The sequence below is a fragment of the Gymnodraco acuticeps genome, unplaced genomic scaffold, assembly GCF_902827175.1.
Source record: "Gymnodraco acuticeps unplaced genomic scaffold, fGymAcu1.1, whole genome shotgun sequence".
NCBI classification, from domain to species: Eukaryota; Metazoa; Chordata; class Actinopteri; order Perciformes; family Bathydraconidae; genus Gymnodraco; species Gymnodraco acuticeps.
In genome coordinates, this window is record NW_022990276.1 from 1,722,101 (window position 1) to 1,740,841 (window position 18,741).

General features: G+C 41.4%; 1 protein-coding gene across 1 annotated transcript in view; it reads left to right on the top strand.

The window, feature by feature from the left end:
• Positions 1–18,741, top strand: part of erfl1 (Ets2 repressor factor like 1) — a 42,647-nt gene that overhangs the window by 14,912 nt on the left and 8,994 nt on the right. The window contains exons 3-4 of the mRNA XM_034221652.1: positions 16,816–16,889; positions 17,541–17,775. Of these exons, the coding sequence (XP_034077543.1) occupies positions 16,829–16,889; positions 17,541–17,775 (296 nt within the window). The 5' untranslated portion in view covers positions 16,816–16,828. The remainder of the gene's footprint in view (positions 1–16,815; positions 16,890–17,540; positions 17,776–18,741) is intronic.

The window sequence follows — 18,741 nt, forward strand, 5'->3', positions numbered from 1 at the left end:
CTCTGTACTCTCAATAGTCTACAACAACAACTTAAAGCCATACCAGTGTTTATCGAATTCACCCCACAGTGGTTCAAACACGATTCAAACACTACATCTCATAGACTTTTTTGATGGTCCTCTTGCAACATGTTGGCCCATCAAACCCAAAGTATGGGAAAAGGCGTGATTAAAAAGGAGGAAACCATTTAAGAGCATTAAAAATAGCTTTGTATTGGTGAGGTGAGGTAAGATGTTGCTTTGGCTTTGATGACAATGTGGAAGCTTTGGATACAAAACAATAGTATGGTACATCCGTGAAGCAGATGCTTGTTAAATCTTCTTCTCTTGGTCTTATATTGTATGGGTTTGTATATGAACAAATATTGTGACAAGACAGGCCAGTTCACGCGTAATATAAGCTAATATTGCCCAATTGATTCGTATCGCTCTACCATATATATCTGGTTGACTGGATCACATTACTCAAACAAGATGCAGGCACATTACTTGCTGTGCACAATTGTTGGTATGATTTTATATCCAATCTACGCACTCTTATGACACTTTAGTCCGATAACGGGACCTATAGCCAAGCAATCAATTCATTTTCCTCTTAATTCAACTATTTTGAGGTGTATTTAGGTCTATCATTCATACCTAATGTTTAGTTTGTATTGAGTCATTCCTGTCCCCCACAATTTGCAGACATTTTGTTGTGCAAATGCTTTCTGCCTGGCTGCTGTACGACACCAATTAATCATAGTGCTTCCCTGGAAATTCAGACAAAGCGGCTTGCAGTTATTGATGACACCTTTTCGCAGCAGAGTCACCGGCTGCACTGCACTCTCAAAGGTCAACACTTGGTGCGCTTGCTGTTCAACAAAGCTGCATTTTCCCCACATGTCACACTGTATTGATTGCATACATTGCGGTAGGGTGATCCCCAGTCAAAAACAAATGGTTAAATTGAAAACGATTAGAAAGGAGATACATTTTTTAAGGAATAGTTTCACTATCGCCTCCCTCGGGGTACTATGGTGCCAGCTGCACTGCACTCTGGGTAGGAGAGTTGTTTTAACTGATCCAGAGAGGGATGGGGTTTTAGGTTTGTGATGTTGGGGCTTCCCCTTCTCTCTTTATCAACGGCAATTTGTATGTGAGCGCTCACCTCTGGGTTCCCAGTGGGCACGGTGGATTTCATCAAGGTCTTAACCCCACAAGGCTACAAATCCTGTTACCACTGTTAGTGTTTTAAACTGTTTAAACTATCAAAAAGCTCCATGTTGAATCCCAGGCTGCGTCTGAGTCACGCCCAGACCACGCCGAACCGTACGGGTCTAACTGCATTTACTTTACTTTTTTCCTCTTCTGTTATTTTTGCTTCATATAACACCTGCCATTTCCACCGGTTCATCAAACTGCAGCTCTAAGCCCAATCCGAGGGGATTCAGTGCTATTGGTTTGATTTCATCATTCCTTTTTTCATTAACAACAATTTAGCTAAATATAAGACGCTTTTATGTGATTTGACTATCTTTGGATTCTTGTAATAGAAACCCCTTTTGTATCAGCAGAAGCTCCTGAATGTAGTTGTAAATCATTGACATTGGATTTGTGTTGACTTCTAATATTCATGGTAATCAGCACCAACACTTCTATACTTAGGCATTCAAGTCATTACATACTGTAGTTGCAAGTAGCATAGTGAACCTTTTTAAGGTCTACGTTTAAGATGATTATAGCCTGATTGTCCAAACATTGAAATATGGCTCATTGTTGAATACAAATTACATTGAAATGTAGTCCAAGTGTTTTAAAGTTCAAGAGTGAGTGAGGGCCAATTATTGCAAGAAAAAAGACCATAAAAGGTCAGTTTACTCAAAATATAAGTCGTTGCTAATTGCCTACATAGTTCAAGATAATAGTTATTAATGCAATTGTTTCACTTTTTCAAAAGCCCTCTTCCAAAAAGCACATTTTCTTAAACCTTGCGATAACTTGTCTTGTCCTCATTAACATGCACATTCTCGTCAGGGAAGTAGAGACGCATAGGGCTGATGGGTAAACTGAGTTTGTTGGTTTATATTAATGGGGTTTGCCTGAAATTTAAACAAAAACGACATGTAATAAGTTGGTTATTTTGGACTTTGGAAAATGTTGCACAGAGAAACGTTATCTGTGAGGCGTTACAGAAGTATTACCGCTCATCAACTGATAGCAGAACATGCGTAAAAGTGAACCGAAGCTATAGAAAACAACGCTATAGTTGCTGCTCGGTCCAATGTTTACTCACGATCAAAATAGTGGGAAATGCAGATGTTTCATCCGCTTACATTTGTGCAGTCTCATCCTTGTTGTAGTCCACTTTCCCGCTGCTGAATCCCCCCCCCCCCCTTACACTCAAGGACAAACAGAAAATGGGTGAGTCACACAATGACCTCATTTTGTTGGCATTCAGATAAAACTGCATTACAAATAAATAATAATATGAAGATGTTCTAGAAACATTAGCTCTATAATTGATTCTCAAGCCGACTGCTAGAGACCTGAAATTGATTTTATTTATCGCGGTTGGATGCCTGATGATGATCACCGACTGTAGGTTTATTTTCCATTACATGATCAGAGGCAGTCAATACGCTCAATAACCCTCCACTCATCTTCTCCCTGCTTCAGTGCCATCAAGTGTTCTTCCTGAATAGATATTTAAATCCATTCATAATTATGATATCTGTGCAATAGCATCCAGAAATGATGATAAACCAGCCTGGAATGATGTGGTAAATAACAGACTGCAAAGGAGGGGAGAAAATGAGTTTAAGGAGGGAAAGAAGTAGAAAAGTTGTACAAATATAATAGAGGAAAAGGAGGAGGGAAGTAAGGAAGGAAAGTGTTTGAATTATTATCCTGTATATGCCTGAGTGGACATGAGACAGAGAGCAGGGGGCGATATGGCGAGTTGTTGAAGAAAAGATGAGAGTTGAGCCTGAAGGAGGGGAGGAAAGAGAGGGGGAGATAAAGATGGAGAGGGGAGGGCTGATGATGAATGGATGGAGAACAGGGATGAGAGACGGAGCAGCATGAAAGAGTGTAGATACGGTGCGCGGTCCCGCTCCGAGGATGATGAAACGTTAATTAAAGTAAACGAGCTACCTGAGCTCCCCGGCTCACCCCCTGTCACACTCTGTCAGGAGACAGAGAGGGGAGGGTGGGGGGGGGGGGGGGGGGGGGGAGGGGGGAGGGGGGGACATTTGACTGAACAGAGGAGAAGTTGGGTAATCCAGCTGTGGCTTTAGTTCAAGGTTGATTTCTGCCACAGTTTCAAGCAGGTGGACCGATAGTTATCACTGGGTTTTATTACGCCATGTTATACACAATGTATTTCAGGTGAGACTCATTATCAAGGTTCCTTTATGTGTCCCACAGGGGAAATGTACATTGTTATGTGAAGAATACAAAACACATCATATTCAATTATAAATAAAAGTTATTCCAATGTACATATTGCACAACAGTGGTGTTGCAGTATTTGTTTTAGTTTTTTTACATTATTGCACTTTGGTGTAATTACCCAAACAGTGGCTCTTATGAGCATATTCCTCCACTTCTGATGGAAATGTACATTTTGTTTTAATATATTTTAGATGTTCACCATTAGCTATCCACTGAGCTCTGTTGCAGTGACGTTTACAATGGATAGGAACTTAATATGCACATTTCACATTAATGTATCACCTATCAGTAATTAGAAAACACACGTTTGACAAAGAGCCTAATTTCCCAATCGCATTTTTCCGCACACATGTACGTCTCTGCCTTGTTTCCCGTTCGGTCCGCGCTACATTTATCAGCCAAGATCACCTTTGTTTCTTTTTGTAATGCTCATATTCATTCAATTAATCTGGACTCTAATTTGTTTATATATTTATTTACTCGGTCTCGCTATCACTCTCTCCTTTTTTTTCATCTCTCTCCAACGATTATCCTGGCGTCTAATTAGAAATCGATGCGGCTGGGCCGGCGGGTATTTGCAATGTGTTTGTGGACGTTGAGAACAATTCCCCGGACAGAAAAGACTGAGAGAAGAAAGGAAAAGGAGAGGAAGAGGAAACGCTACACTGCACTGCACAATTCACACACACACAAATATTCTGACAACCGGCTACACAGCTCGCAGCTATTCTTCTTGCTAAAAAGCAGTAGGCTAAGTAAAAACAGAGAGAGAGAAAGCAAGAATGGAAGGAAAGAGACAAATGAAAAGAAAAATCATTTTTTTAACGACTGACGCGATGGGATGTTTTGCAGAATTGTTGAGGAGTGTTTCCTCGTCTTTTAGGAAAACAAAAAAGTCCTTCAGATGTGATAGCCTGCATCTCACCCCGCTGTGCCAAAAGTCAAGCAGCCAATTCACCAGGAAGTTAAGAACATGCACTTAATATAAGTGCAAATTAATATGTTATAATAAGTAATAGGCCTACGTTTTATTATTATAAATATGATGCGATAATAATGCATGCACGTTATTATAAGGAGCCTGTAGGCCTCCATATAGGCCTATGCAACATCGCGCGAATCATTTGCACATTAGTCCACATTTCTCAATCTATTTGTTTATTTTTTTAAGTTTATTGTAGTAATATCAAGTAAAAACCACTTGAATTATTTTTTTAGCAGTTTTTCCAAAGATAACTTTCCTGATGAAGTTTTGTTAGTGATTTCCCGATCTTTCCTTTACATCTTGCCACACGTGTGGGGACGTTTAAACATTAATGGGGACATAACTTGCCACACTTAGAGTGATCTATGGCACACATGTCCTTCCTCTTCCTCCTCTTCCTCTCCGGCGTCTTGTCTGATGCTCACACCGAGGCAGAGTCGCCTCCTCTCCGCCGCGTCCCGTGGAGACGAGTCGGTGTAGAAGCGACGGGTTAGCGCCATTACCGGAGCCGATCGAAGCTAACCGGATTAGCAGCTGCCAAATGAAAAAATAAAATGTAGCAACCAAGTGAAAAAAAAAAATGTAAGGAATGAGAGCCTCGCACTTTTATTAGTTCAGCTTTAAACCACGGTGTGTTTACCGTCTGTGCTCTGCGCTTTATTGGCTCCAAACATAATCTGTTTTTCAGACGCTGTTTCTCTCTGTGTTCTCTGTTCATCATCGCAAACGAGATGCATCACTTTGTGTGTGTGTGTGTGTTTGTATGTGTGTGCGCGCGCGTGTGTGTGTGACTTCATGGCTGCACCAGTCAGGAAGTGTCGTATCGGGAAATACAGTGTTGGAGTGTCACCACCCTCTGCATGATGAGGAAAACTGAATAACTTGCTTTTTCTCCTTGTTGCTTCACATTTCATCAACCCCTGTGATGCTTTACTTGTGCCAAAACCATCAGTCTGGGCTCCCTGTTTTGTGTGTGTGTGTGTGTGTGTGGGGGGGGGGGGGTTTGCACTTGTGTGTCTTTGTTGCTATAGCAGTAAGTCATATTTGAGGCTCTATCCTTGTATTTTATGTCAGTCTGTCTTTCCATCTTGCACGCTCATTAAACGTCCCTCTGACACACACACAGACATATGTACACACACACACACACACACACACACACACACACTCCATCTCTTTCTCTCAGTTTCTCTCCCTCTCCTCCTTCTTCTTCCTCCGCGCCTCACGCTCCCCTTGCCCGTGGCTATATGATCGTGGAAAATGTGTTTACAAAACTCGCTCTCTCGCAGATCAAACCGTACGGACGAATCAAAGACTTTGGAGAGAGGAGAGAGAGGCAAAGAAGAAGAGAGAGAGAGAGGCAGAAAGAGATAGAGAAGGGGAACGAGCAGAGGGTGTGTAGAGGCCTCATAATTTTAAAATTCTCTGTGTGTTATTCTTTTTTTTTTCTCTCCTTGTGTTTGTGTGTGTGTGTTGATGTCTGCCTGTATCTCCTTTGGTAATACAATATCTGTAAGGCCCCCAAAACAACTATCTGCGTCTCACAGTTAAACATGAGATAATGCAATATTGATGTCTCCTTGTCTTTGCTATAACGCAATACTGGGTCCATTCTGCCTGGACACACTAACATGGGCCGATAGTGCCCTCGCACTTAAAAGAATTACTGTGATCCTGTAATACATTTTAGAGGGATGCTACACAAATACCAAGTCCCCAAAGGAATATAGTCGGGTTAGTGAAACCAGAGGAGTTGAGAATACTCCCGGAGTAGCATCAGGTCACATTTCAAAGAAGTATTCAGCAGGAGACGCACAACAAGTCTAGATAGGACGTCATTATTTATCATTTGTGCCCCTTTGGATATCTGAAAAAAGATAATTGAAGATGCTGCAGGTTGACCCAATTCAAATATTGCCGTCGTGAGTCCTTTGTGTCCTCAAACCAACGCGGAGTCAGAGATTGTACTCTTACGGTTAATCAGATTTTCGTGCATATGATTAATTTTCTACCTTGTGAATTCATTTGAAATATTTCCTAATGCATCAAATTGACCCCCAGTATTGATCAAAGTTGATGGACTGTGTACAAATCAGGAATTCGAACAGAAACAACCGCAGGACATTGTCATTCTCACGTCTTATATGTAGTATTTTAGAAATATTTTTTAGAAATGATTACAAAACTAACTTGAGTATTTATGAAAGCAGAAAAACGTAGAAGTGGACAAAAGTTGGGTGAGGTTTCATATTGATGAGTTAAAACACATCGTGACTTTTTCTGGAGAAATGCAAAGCCTTTTGAAAAGTTGATACCATTTGCTGAAGTTTTAGGATAAGTCTTGCGCTGACATGGTCTGTAACTTTTGTCAATTAAAGAAAATACATTTCCATTCATTTAGAAATATAAAAAAAACGTAAGATCAGGCTATTCTAGAATTTTCAGTAGTGAAAGGACTTTCTTTGGGATTATCTTGATTAACTCCTGTTGTGTTTATGACAGACATGTGATGTTTTTGTGAGAGGAGAGAGGGTCCACGATAATGAGACAAGGACACGATAAAGTCATAAAAAAGACAAACAGTGGGACACAGGAGGGGAGGAAGAGTAGTGTCAGTTTTAAGCTGAGGAAGGGGGTAAAGGGTGAGGAGAGGGAGGGAGGGAGGGGGCAGACAGACAGGCTGGGGGAGCGATTATAGCGGGGTTTATGTATGAGCTATTGATTGAGTCGGTGGTGACTTCTTGAGTGGTTAATTCGGGAAGTGAGAGCGATAGAGAGAGTAACTCACTGACCAGAGGGAGGGGGGGTGAGGGGAGAGATAGAGAGAGCATGATGAGGATGAGTAGAGAGAAAGAGGAGAGCATTTCCTCGGGTAAAAGAGTGGAAAACAACACACTGTTTGTAACGGATTATGTTGTGGTTCTTAGTGACTAATAAGGTTGCTTTTAACCCTTGAGGCTTTGTGGAAATTCGCTTTTTCACTTGTTGTTTTGGGTCCCGCAGAACCCATTGCTGTGTTAAACAAATAATACACCTTTTTTTCCCCTTATTCAAGTAAAGATGGATTATACCACTCTGATTGCCACAATTACACGTAAAGGTGACTAAATACAGAAATGACAATTAAGCATGTACATTTTCTGTTCCTTTATTTGTCCCAGAGGGAGAGTTACATACAACAAAGAGACGGTACAAATAAAGACAAAAGTAAAATAGTATAAAGAAAGTTGCAAGCAGACATTAATACAAACAATCTAATAAGAATCCAAAGTATAGGAAATATAAGTCATATTATTAAAGTGTAGTGGGTTTGCTATGGGCTATGCGTGAACCGAAATATATTGTTTTTGTTTGGACAAGTAGTTCAGAAACAGAAAAATGGTAAACATGTCATCATAGTTACTTATGGGGTCAATTAGACCCCAGAGAGGTCAAACCCTTGACCTTGGTCATTGATGGACCTCTTATGAATAAAGCTCCTTTACTGACAATCACATGGTGCACATGAAAATCCATTTATGTTTACATGTGTTTTACAGCTAACACCAATTCCAAATTACATTAGCAAGCACTTTTCATTAACTGAAGTCTATAAGGTATTGAGGTAATATGACTTTATTAGGTACATTGGTCTGTTTTAAGAGGCCCAGTTTCTCCATGACTGTAAATAGAAGATTAAACTTCAAACACATTGTTATGAAGTTCATACAGTGTGTTAATGTCAATTTCAGTGAGCAGAAAAACTCTTTACCGCTTTTATTATTAATACATTTTTCCAAATAAATGTTTTCGTTGACATTTACGGTTTCCCTTTAGAAGTATCTAAGCAGCTGCTTTTAAAATCCTAAACGATTTGTCTCCATATAAGGCCACTTCTGTTGCCTTTTACAAACTGCTCTTCTCTCTCTCTCTCTCCCCATCTTACCCATAAACAGGCACACACACACACACACACACACACACACGCACACACACACACACACACACACTTCTTTGGTCTCTATAGGCGTGAAGTTGAGCCCTATAGTACCCTCATCTGTTCACTGGAAACAACAGATGGTTTCCTTGTTCTCACTGCATCACCTTGTCAGAGGAAGTCAAAATCAAAAGCAACAACTAGGAAGCAAGGTGACGTGTGCAGCACCTGCGTCTGTGTGTGTGTGTGTGTGTGTGTGTGGTGTGTGTGTGTGTGTGTGTGTGTGTGTGTGTGTGTGTGTGTGTGTGTGTGTGTGTGTGTGTGTGTGTGTGTGTGTGTGTGTGGCTCTGGTGTGAGGAAGTGTGTGAACTGAAGGATCTCTATTACAGCCTATAGATAGATTGGTTATTATTCTAAATGTGTCCAGTGCATATTGTTCGCAGCTTCGTTAGTAATGCATCTCTCACAGTTTGTTTGCTGATAGGATATCCTGCAGTCCAATTCCCTACAAGCTGCGTAGGCTACGGGTTTTGCGTAAATACGTGTGTGTTGCATGTGTGTGAGTGAAGGTCAGCTCGCCGGCGCAGTTTCTTTTCCTATTTCTCTTCCCTCTCGCGCAGGTTTTGATCTCTCAGCCGCGAGATCAAAGGCGCTCTCTGGCTATTAGTCAGCGCGAGCCATTGATCCCTCATCGATCCACGCGAGACACAGCCGCCCCGTGAACACCGCGCGAGGCTCCCCAAAGCTCCTCCCGTGCGAGAAGGAGAACGTAAGAGATGGAGTAGAGTAGAGTAACGTGTGTGTGTGTGTGTGTATGTGTGTGGTGTGTGTGTGTGTGTGTGTGTGTGTCCGTGCGTGTGTGTGTGTGTGTTTTCTAGAGCCAAACTCGAGCTTTTTCTTTGCCGCGGGACATGAAACAATGAGGCTCGAGCCGGTTTTAATAAAGCGCGCTTTCCCTCCTTTCAACTCTGGCGCGAGGCGGACGAGCCGGCAGCGGAGAGCGATCGATAATTAATGACGATGAATAATTTAACCCTATCGATTGATACTTTTTCTTCATCCTTTTCCCCCTTCTTTTCCTTATTTTCTTAAGGCCGGCACACTAATACCGTTTCACGAGCTCACATCCTCATCTCCACTCACCTCCTCTTAAACTTGTTGGAGTTCTCCGCCTTTCGTGAAACCCTTAAAAAAATCCTTATTTATGAGAAGATACAGTTTCCCATTTAAGACACGTGCAGTCTAAACTTTATCCAAGACTCACCAGAGCTCTCAAACATTGTTGAACATGGTCTTCAAAGAATATGAATTTTGATTTCAATTATTTGTATTATTGTCAACAAATCCAACAACCTCTCAATTGTAGATGCTTACCCTCTGTGCCACAGACCTCCACTGTGGTCCAAAAAAGTAGGCTACTAACAACACATACATGAGCCCCACTGGTGACATTTTCATAAACTATAATGAACATGGTAGTGTATTATGAATCTATCCCTCACAATTATGTTGACTTAAACATACACTGGGTCATCAAATGTGTATCAATCCGCAGCTGAAAATAGTCCCCATTAAATCCACCTGTTTGGGCAACAGTTATCAAAGTGTACTTACTTGTTTTAAAGAATTGCCTAAATTAACTAAACATAACATTTGTAACTAACCTTTAAAGGTGAATATCTTCAGTATAGCGACAAATGGACAGACCTAATGGGTTAATCTGAAAGTATTAAAAGACAGACTAATACATTGGATTTTTTGTCAAGAAGAGAACTATATAATAACCCCGTTCTATAGGTGTTGAAGCGGAGGTTGGTATTAGACCAACTTTGTTTATTGATTACAAAAATTGCAATGTTGGACATTTCTCTGTTGTCATAGCTAGGGTTTTTAATTTTGTCCTTTAAACCTCACATTGGTCACACAGTCGCTATACCTGCTGGTACATGTATTTTTCAAGCTGTATTTCTCTAAATATTGTTCTATGTTGGTGGTTCTGCTGTCTGAGAGGCTCTCTGTGGAAAGGGCTCAGTATCTCTGCCCCTGCAGTGTGGAGTAATGGCTGCTCTGTGGGAGAATGGTCACAGAGCCTCAGTTTTCCTGTATCTATACATCATGGTTAAATATCTGACAGTACTGCACTGCTGTCTGTCCCTATTACAGTGTAGCACTGAATTCTCACTCTTTCATATGACAGTATGATATACTGCAGGGCTCAAGGTACAAAGGAAGAAAAGTGGAAATTCAGCTACAATGAAAGTCCCCATGTTGCCAGTATGTGTTAGTGGATGCACATCTCCGACTCTTAACACTGATAACATTGGGGGGTTTTTCAAGCAATCACTGTTTAATTAAATTAAATTATGTGTCTACAAATATAACACTTTCAATGGATGACAAAGTGATGACTTCAGAATAACTTATTCCTTTAGTCAAAAGATGTTAAGACAGACAAGTAACGTACAATGAAATATAAAATATTTAACCCAAAAGAACATTCTCACTCTTTAATCAAGTGTCCCAATTCCATAGTTAGTTTAATATCCAACAAAAGGCTTAAAGATTTGTATCATATTCAAAAGAGAAGGGAAAGTCCGGTTTCGTTTTTATTTTTGAAAATGGTTTACTAGTGAACTAGGAGGGCAAATAATGTAGCACTAGCTTTGGGTTAACTTAGAGTAAGATAATGTATTAAAAGTCTAAACATTTTCATTCAGACATATCTAATATCTATCTCATTCTCTTATATCATGGGAGAACCATTCTCATTCAGTTGTGCAAAACAAAATAGCTACAAATTATCTGCTGGATTTTGCCTCGATAGGTTTGGCCAGCGTATTACTTTCTGTATAACATTGTGAGGTCGGTAAATATTTGTTTAAATGGCAAAATAGAAGAAAAAAAAACATCAACATTTTACATTTTTGAAAATAGTTGAAGCTAAACCAGAAGACGATTAGGCCACTATATAGTGATCAAATCTGTGTTGACTTTCCGCTTTAACATTTGGATGGACAGGTTCTTTTTCCGTCTTCCTCCTGACCAACCCTCCCCCTCCCTCTCTCTCTCTCCCCTCCTCGTTTCTCCTCTCTCCTTCTTTCCATCTCCTCTAACAAACCCATAGCAGAGTCCCTCTGTTCTTCCACCCTGAGGCTGACCAGTGTGTCAGAGCTAACCAGGGAGAGGAACAGAGAGGGAGAGACAGAGATAGCAGGAGAGAGGCAAGTGAAGAGAAAGGGAGAGAGAAAGTGGGTTCAGTTGGGCCTTTTTCAGGGGCAACCGGAAAAAACGGGAAGATGAGACAGATGTTCAGAGCCCGTTTCATCTTGTGGAAAAAGAAAGCGGGAGAGGCCAGACTCTTCGTGCCTCTCATATTTTCCTATCTTTTTATATCGTGACCCATCACTCTTTCCTTCTTTAGACAGCACTGGAGATATAATGTTGCCTGAATGTCAGTGTGCCCCCCCTTTCCTCCCTCTACCCCAGTCACTCTGCAGAATTTCAAAAACATAGTTGGTACTTCACTGTTTCCTTTTCACTCCCGTCAGTGGCCTACTAACCTCCGCAGCAACGCTTCTGCTGACGGGCTGGTGCTATAGATTACCCGCCTGGCTGCAAACTTGCATCAGTGTGTATCCGTCAGTCCTGCTCGGGAAGAAGATGTTCCAAATATGTTTCTCTTCAAACCTGAAACTCGTGGACTCTAATGAAACACACTCAGATGTTCTTGGACAGTAATAAGGGGCACATCACAGAACACCAGTTTTAACTCAAAGTAATGAGCCTAGTTGTGATGACTTTCCACGTGGTTATAGAAGACCTTATACTCCCAATTATGAGCATATCTAATAAGGATTTCATCGTGTTTTATTGTGTATTTGAATCAGCATAAAGGACATTATACAGTATGACTCTTAAACTCATAATTGTGTGCAATAAAACTAAAGAAGTGCTTTACAGGCAAAAGATAAGAGAAATCAGACAAGATAATAACAGGGACAATGAGTGCAAACCACATAAGTTATCACATCAAGATTGAATCAGTTATTAACAATATATTCATATTTAGAAAGGATGAAATGACTAGAAAATGACCACTTGATTATGCAGTTCTCCTCAGCCAAACGAAGTGTGTTTAAAAAATAAATACAAATAGTGTAAGGGACACATTTACATTGTTCAGGAGTTGGTTTGGAGCAGGGGTGTCAAACTCAATTTAATTGCGGGCCACATCAGCATTATGGCTGCACTCAAAGGGCCGGTTGTAACTTATATATAAATATATAAAATAATGTATTATATTACATTGTTGCCTCTGCATTGGATTATTATTGGATAGGGTAATAACTTCATAATTAACTACGTCTGAAAGCAGAAGTCTGGGGCAAATAATTGCAAGTCTCTTCAGTGGGAATGTCACAAAATGATTTAAAAAGAAAAGCTGGAAAAAAAAGTCAAAAACAGAAGTGACATTTAAAAAAAAAAGTAAAATGTTTAAGAAAGAGTCAAATTGTGAGAAAAGGGCACATTCTGAGAAAAAAATCTAATTTGAGATGCATTGTGGGACATGTAGTTTATGGGCAACGTGCTTCTGTAAATCATCATGTAACCGTATAATAAACATATTATATTCTTTGCAAGCTCTTATGGGGCCACATGACATGAAGTCAAGGGCCGGATTTGGCCCCCGGGCCTTGAGTTTGACACCCCTGGTTTAGAGGAAACAGAACCAAAAGGAAGTGAATATTGGACTTACATTGACTATGTGGCCAAAAAGCACAACCTGATGAATGCTGTTATTCAAGTGTGGAAGAAGTAAAGTCACAATATCAACCTTAGTGTGATACTATTTTGAGGTTGTGTTTACAGCTTATTTCCCACAAATCCAGATATAATCCTCTTTAATGGTTGTTTAAAAGGTTGAGTCTTTTTGTGCTAATTGGAAGTTGAGCATCGCACTTAATACCCTTTTTTTGTTTAAGCATTCTGAATGTATTACCAGATCCTTGTTACTTGTTTAATAATTGCTACTCTTATTACAAGGCAAATATCAGGATCTTTCTGTTTGACTTAATACCCTTTGAGCCTCGACCAGCCTTGACTGTGAGTCCTTGCGTCTTCGTGATGTCCTAAAGACAGCAGAGGAAACACTGTCCCTAAAAACAGCCGATTCTTTCCACTGCCTGAATGATCAAAAGCCTCTGACTCACAACACACCAGAGGGTTAGCTAAAACTAGACTCATAACATGTGGAGGAGCAACACTGAGGTTTCCTTTGAGCGTCGAAGGTGCTTTTGTCAACATGTGACTGTACAGTAACTCCATGCCCCTTTTGTGTGTTTTCACTATTGTCACCGGTAACTGTGTGATCCATCATCCAGACTGAGTTCTTATCCGTGGCCTGTTGTGCGAGAGGAGTCCTTTTGTTTTTGTCCACTGTCGCTCTGTATAGCAATTTTTTTGTCTCAATCAGTACCATCTTTTACTAAACAAAGTGCATTCTCTCTTTCAGCTCACTGAGATGTGTGTCTATATCGATTCAGTCAATATCTATGGGCTCCGTGTCTTATTCTGTGTGTGTGTGTGTGTGTGTGTGTGTGTGTGTGTGTGTGTGTGTGTGTGTGTGTGTGTTGTGTGTGTGTGTGTGTGTGTGTGTGTGTGTGCTACCTGAGCTACCTGTGTATTTGTGGCATATCTGGTGTGTGTTTACCGTGCAATCCATTACAATCTGTGAGCAGCGTCTGTATCTGACAGTCAGTGCATGCATGTGTGTGTAAGAGTGTGTGCGCACCAGGAACAGTATTCCCTGGGCTGCTAGTTATAATGTTTCTGGGGGTGATGGGGGGAACTTGAAAGCCCTGCGCTGCCCAAATCAAAACTAACAAGGAAATGATGGGGGCTCCTTTATCTCCTCTCTGGCCTGGGGGGCCGAGGGGGGGGGCGAGAAGACTGGGGAGGGGGAGAGGAGGTAGGAGGAGGAGGAGGGGGGGGGGGGCTGCCTGGCTTCCTCTTTGATTTGTAAAAAATGCATTACCTCCGAAATCAAACGGAAAATTACTGCGCCGAAGCAAAACACACAGAGATGGAGAGATGGGTGGGGCGGGGGAGCAGACGGAGGATAGGTGTGTGTGAATAGAGGAGGTGGGAAAGAGGAAGGGAGGATTCACCTGTGTAGTTCCGCTGTCGGAGAGGGAAAATGGATATAGATGTAGGCGGTGTAGGTGGTGCGAGAGGGGCCGCAGAGACCCCGTCAGAGGAGCTCACGTATACACGATCCTCGGAGGAGACCAGTTTATACATGCTGTGTGCCGCCAGAATATGGCAAATGAAACATATGATGCAGTATTGATGACCTGTAGCCCACAGGGAAAATGAAACTTATAGATTACTACCTCGAACACAAAGAATATCTTATTTTTTAAAGACCCGTACCCCTCTCCACTGGGGCCGGCGTACGGCTTGTATCGAGTTTTAATAGAAGGACATACGTTGTGAAAGAGAGACGTTTGTAATGGTGTGAAGGCCAACGTGTGTTTGGATATCCTGCCGGTACGCTGAATACAAAATGATCGAACAGGTTAGTGCAGTTTGGTGGAAATATTCCCGGAGCTTTTTGTGAAGACGTTGTTATCTGAACCCTGGTGATAACTTTGACTCATTATGGGAAAACGAGCGCAGGCAGAAAACACAAGGCTGATGGAAGAAGAATAAATAATAAGAAGTGATAACGTGAAAAAAATAATATGTGAGTGAGATGAGGGTGAATGCCAACTGTATATTTGAAGACAGAAGCTTGAAAACACGAAAGATGAGGAGAGGGGCCACAATCCAAAGGCTAGAAGCAGGGTGAGAGCGAGCGGGAGAAAGATGGAAGGAGAGAGTCGGTCAGAGAGAGAGAGAGAGAGAGAGAAGTGCCTGGAGTTAGCAATAATAATTTATACAAACACACCTTAATAATTCACGTTCCATTTCGATGCTGGAGGGAAAATCCAAAATTCACAGAGCATAATTAAATAGAGGCAGAGAGTGGAGGCAGAGATGGAGAGGCCAGCATTAAAGATATGAGTGTAGCAGCAGGGCATCTCTTCCATCTGAGCTTTGTAAAACAACCCTGATCAAACTGTGATATCCAAACTTCATCCCGTCTCTCTGCGGAAACAATGAACCCTCCTCACGTCCTCCTGTCAGCAGACGTCTTTATGCATGTATTTCCGTGACAATGTCGTCATTAGCTGGCATTTAATGCACACGGTATTGTTTGGGATGGGTTTGGATCACAGCTCGCATAGAGATGAACTGTGAGGTACTGTGACAGATTTAAGATGAACAGTTTGTGTCAAAGCTTTGATGCACACCTGTGGTGCTCCCATAGGTGTGAAGAAATAGAAACTAAAATGTATTAAACTATTAAATTAACATTACAAATATGTTTTTTGTTTATTTTTTAAATAATGCACTAGCGCTTATAATAGTTGGGTTCATTTGAAGCGACTGCACCTGCATGTTGTTTTATCTTCATGGTTCATTGCACTTGTTGTCAGTCACTTTGGATAAAAGCTTCAGTTAAATGTAATATAAGAATAGATTCATTTTTTGTTCACCCTTATCTCAGGCAGCTGTTTATTTTTTGCATATTTTGGTCCTGTATTACATCAAACTACAGTATATTTGTTGATGTGGTCACTTAATATAACCTGGACTCGTCTAAAGATGTATTTATCAGAAACTACTATTTCATTACCAGTACTGAAATGAACTGAGACTGTTAAAATATGTAAGGTATTTTTCCATGTTCTGCTACTTTATACACTTTTGCTGATCTTTTAGGAGCTTAAAACTAATGCAAGAACCATAAATAAATGACACCATGAAGATGATAATATTATATGTATAGGTGTTGATTCAACTCAATGGCTGTAGTCGTGGTGCGTGATACCGAGAAGTGTTTCTCATGCCCATTACAAACAAAGCCTTCCTTGTGGTAGTGCACCTAAACATAACACATGAAGATCTTCCACCTAATGTAAAGTTTTTTAATTTGAACAACCCCACCAAGGAATAGCCATATTATATATTAAAAGCTCTTATTTTAATGTTTAATATGGCCCGACTTTACCTTGGTTTTCAAAAGACTATGTAATTCCTGTTCATACAGTAAATGCACTATAGGGATGTCCACCATGTTGCATCAGACGCAGCCTCAGGTGGCCATACAAGATCACATCCATCAAACACCTGATCTCTACCAAAGACATATGAAACATAACCTTGCCATATTTCACATCGATTTAAGGTATGTTTTTGAACTGATATTGCGCCCGTAGACCATTATGCAATACCTCCATTTTCAACAAAGTTTACATTCTGCAACTTTTTAACTCTCTGAAATAAACCTGCTGGGGTTTTCAGGATGCACTAATTCAGATGCAGAAGACAAGTTACTAACTTGTTCCCTTGTTGTCTTGTCTCTGTGTTGCAGGTGTTGTGGAGGTATGGACTGTAACTGCGTCAGTGACCTGCTGATCCCCCCGGTGCCCGCTCTTTGGACGCCAGGTCAGTCCCACCATCAAGCTCGTGCAAGGGGTACAATTCTTTCATTCACTCAGTTTACCTAAGAAGTGTTTTTTTTGTTCAATAAATCTACTCACGCATCTGCATACACACCTTCAAACATACCTCTGAATTTAGACCCAGGTCAGGAGTTTAAACTGGGGCTAACCAAAAAAAAGCCAATCCAGTTATGATGGAACATAATCATGAAAACATGTTGAAATTGATCTCAAACTTTCAGCCATTTAAAAAAAGAAAAGATAACCATACCCACACACACTGGTAAACAAATTCACTCTCTGGTAGTAATTGGTTGTGTATCTAATGTTTTTACGAGGCTAGTTATTGCCAGATTCACTTTAGGATCGGTCAAAAAGCTGCTTAAGTCCGTCTATGATGTGCATACATTCGGGCCGGGCAGCATCAATCAGACCTCTCCCGGCGAGCTGTCATCGTCCCGCTGACCAATCTGTTGAGGCTAGAGGGCATTAGCGCAGACTAACACTGCTCAAAGCACGTACTGTGATATTAAACACATCATCCCTCACCTCCATCACTCATCAGTCATTCAGACAGCGATCCCCCGCGGCAAACAGCGGGACAAATGACAGGCCCTAACCTCATCCTCCCCTCTTTCCTGCTCCCTCCGTCCAGGGATCGCCTTTCCGGACTGGGCTTACAAGCCGGAGTCGAGCCCCGGGTCCCGACAGATCCAGCTGTGGCACTTCATCCTGGAGCTGCTGCAGAAGGAGGAGTACAATGGGATAATCGCCTGGCAGGGGGAATACGGAGAGTTCGTCATTAAGGATCCCGATGAAGTGGCCCGGCTGTGGGGGGCCAGGAAGTGTAAACCCCACATGAACTATGACAAGCTGAGCAGGGCTCTGAGGTAGATTCAAGATGCAAGGCTTTTATTGTCATGTGTGCATAGCTACAGTGTAGTAAATCTGACTTCACAGGCTCCTCCAACAGTGCAACACAATAGAGCAGATAATAGTGCAAGTAAATACAATAAAATAGAATATAATAGAAATAGTGCAGAATAGTTTATATACAAGTAATTGGAATATTGATATGAGTTGCAAACAGATGTTATGGATGTCCTTTCAAAAGTGCAGGTGTTTAACAGTCTTATGGCCTGCGGGATGAAACTGTCCCTGAGTCTGGTGGTTTTAGACCTGATGCGGAGGTACGTGTTTGTTGACTTTCGAGCACTTTTTGGAATCGGATAAATCAAGATGTTTATCACACGGCGGTTTACATAAATTGTTTACTCTTGTTTGGCTGAATCCTCACTTAACGTCTCGCTTTTTCCTGTCGGTTTAATGGAAAGATAAAGGTGAGACGTCTCCTGGGGAACGCCAATACCCTCAATTTCTCCTTATCTGTGGACATCCTAATGGAAAGTTCACCATTGAGCTGCCAAATAAAAAATTCAATAGGGATTTAAAAATTAAGCCGCAGTCTGAAATTGCTTGGACTGCTTCTGCGGGAATGAGGAACGTGGGGGAACTGGTCGGCTACAAACTTGGCGAATATGATTAAAATAATACCGCTCACACTCCATACCTTCAGCAGTTTACACCCCCAACCACACACACAGTATTCTTATGCAAATACACACACTGCCCCAACTTATTCCCCCCGCCCCCCCTCCCTCTGCTTTGCTTTGGCCTCTCGTTAATGGGGGCTGTCGTCAGAGTCTAATTGTTATGAATTGGCTGGGGCCACAATTAGCCTTCTTAATTAGCCTCACTTAATTGCTCAATTAAGGGCCACGGCACAATTGCCACGCAAAGCAAAACACGTACACTTCATTGCACTGTGGAGACGCTGGTACTCGTTTAAATCGTGC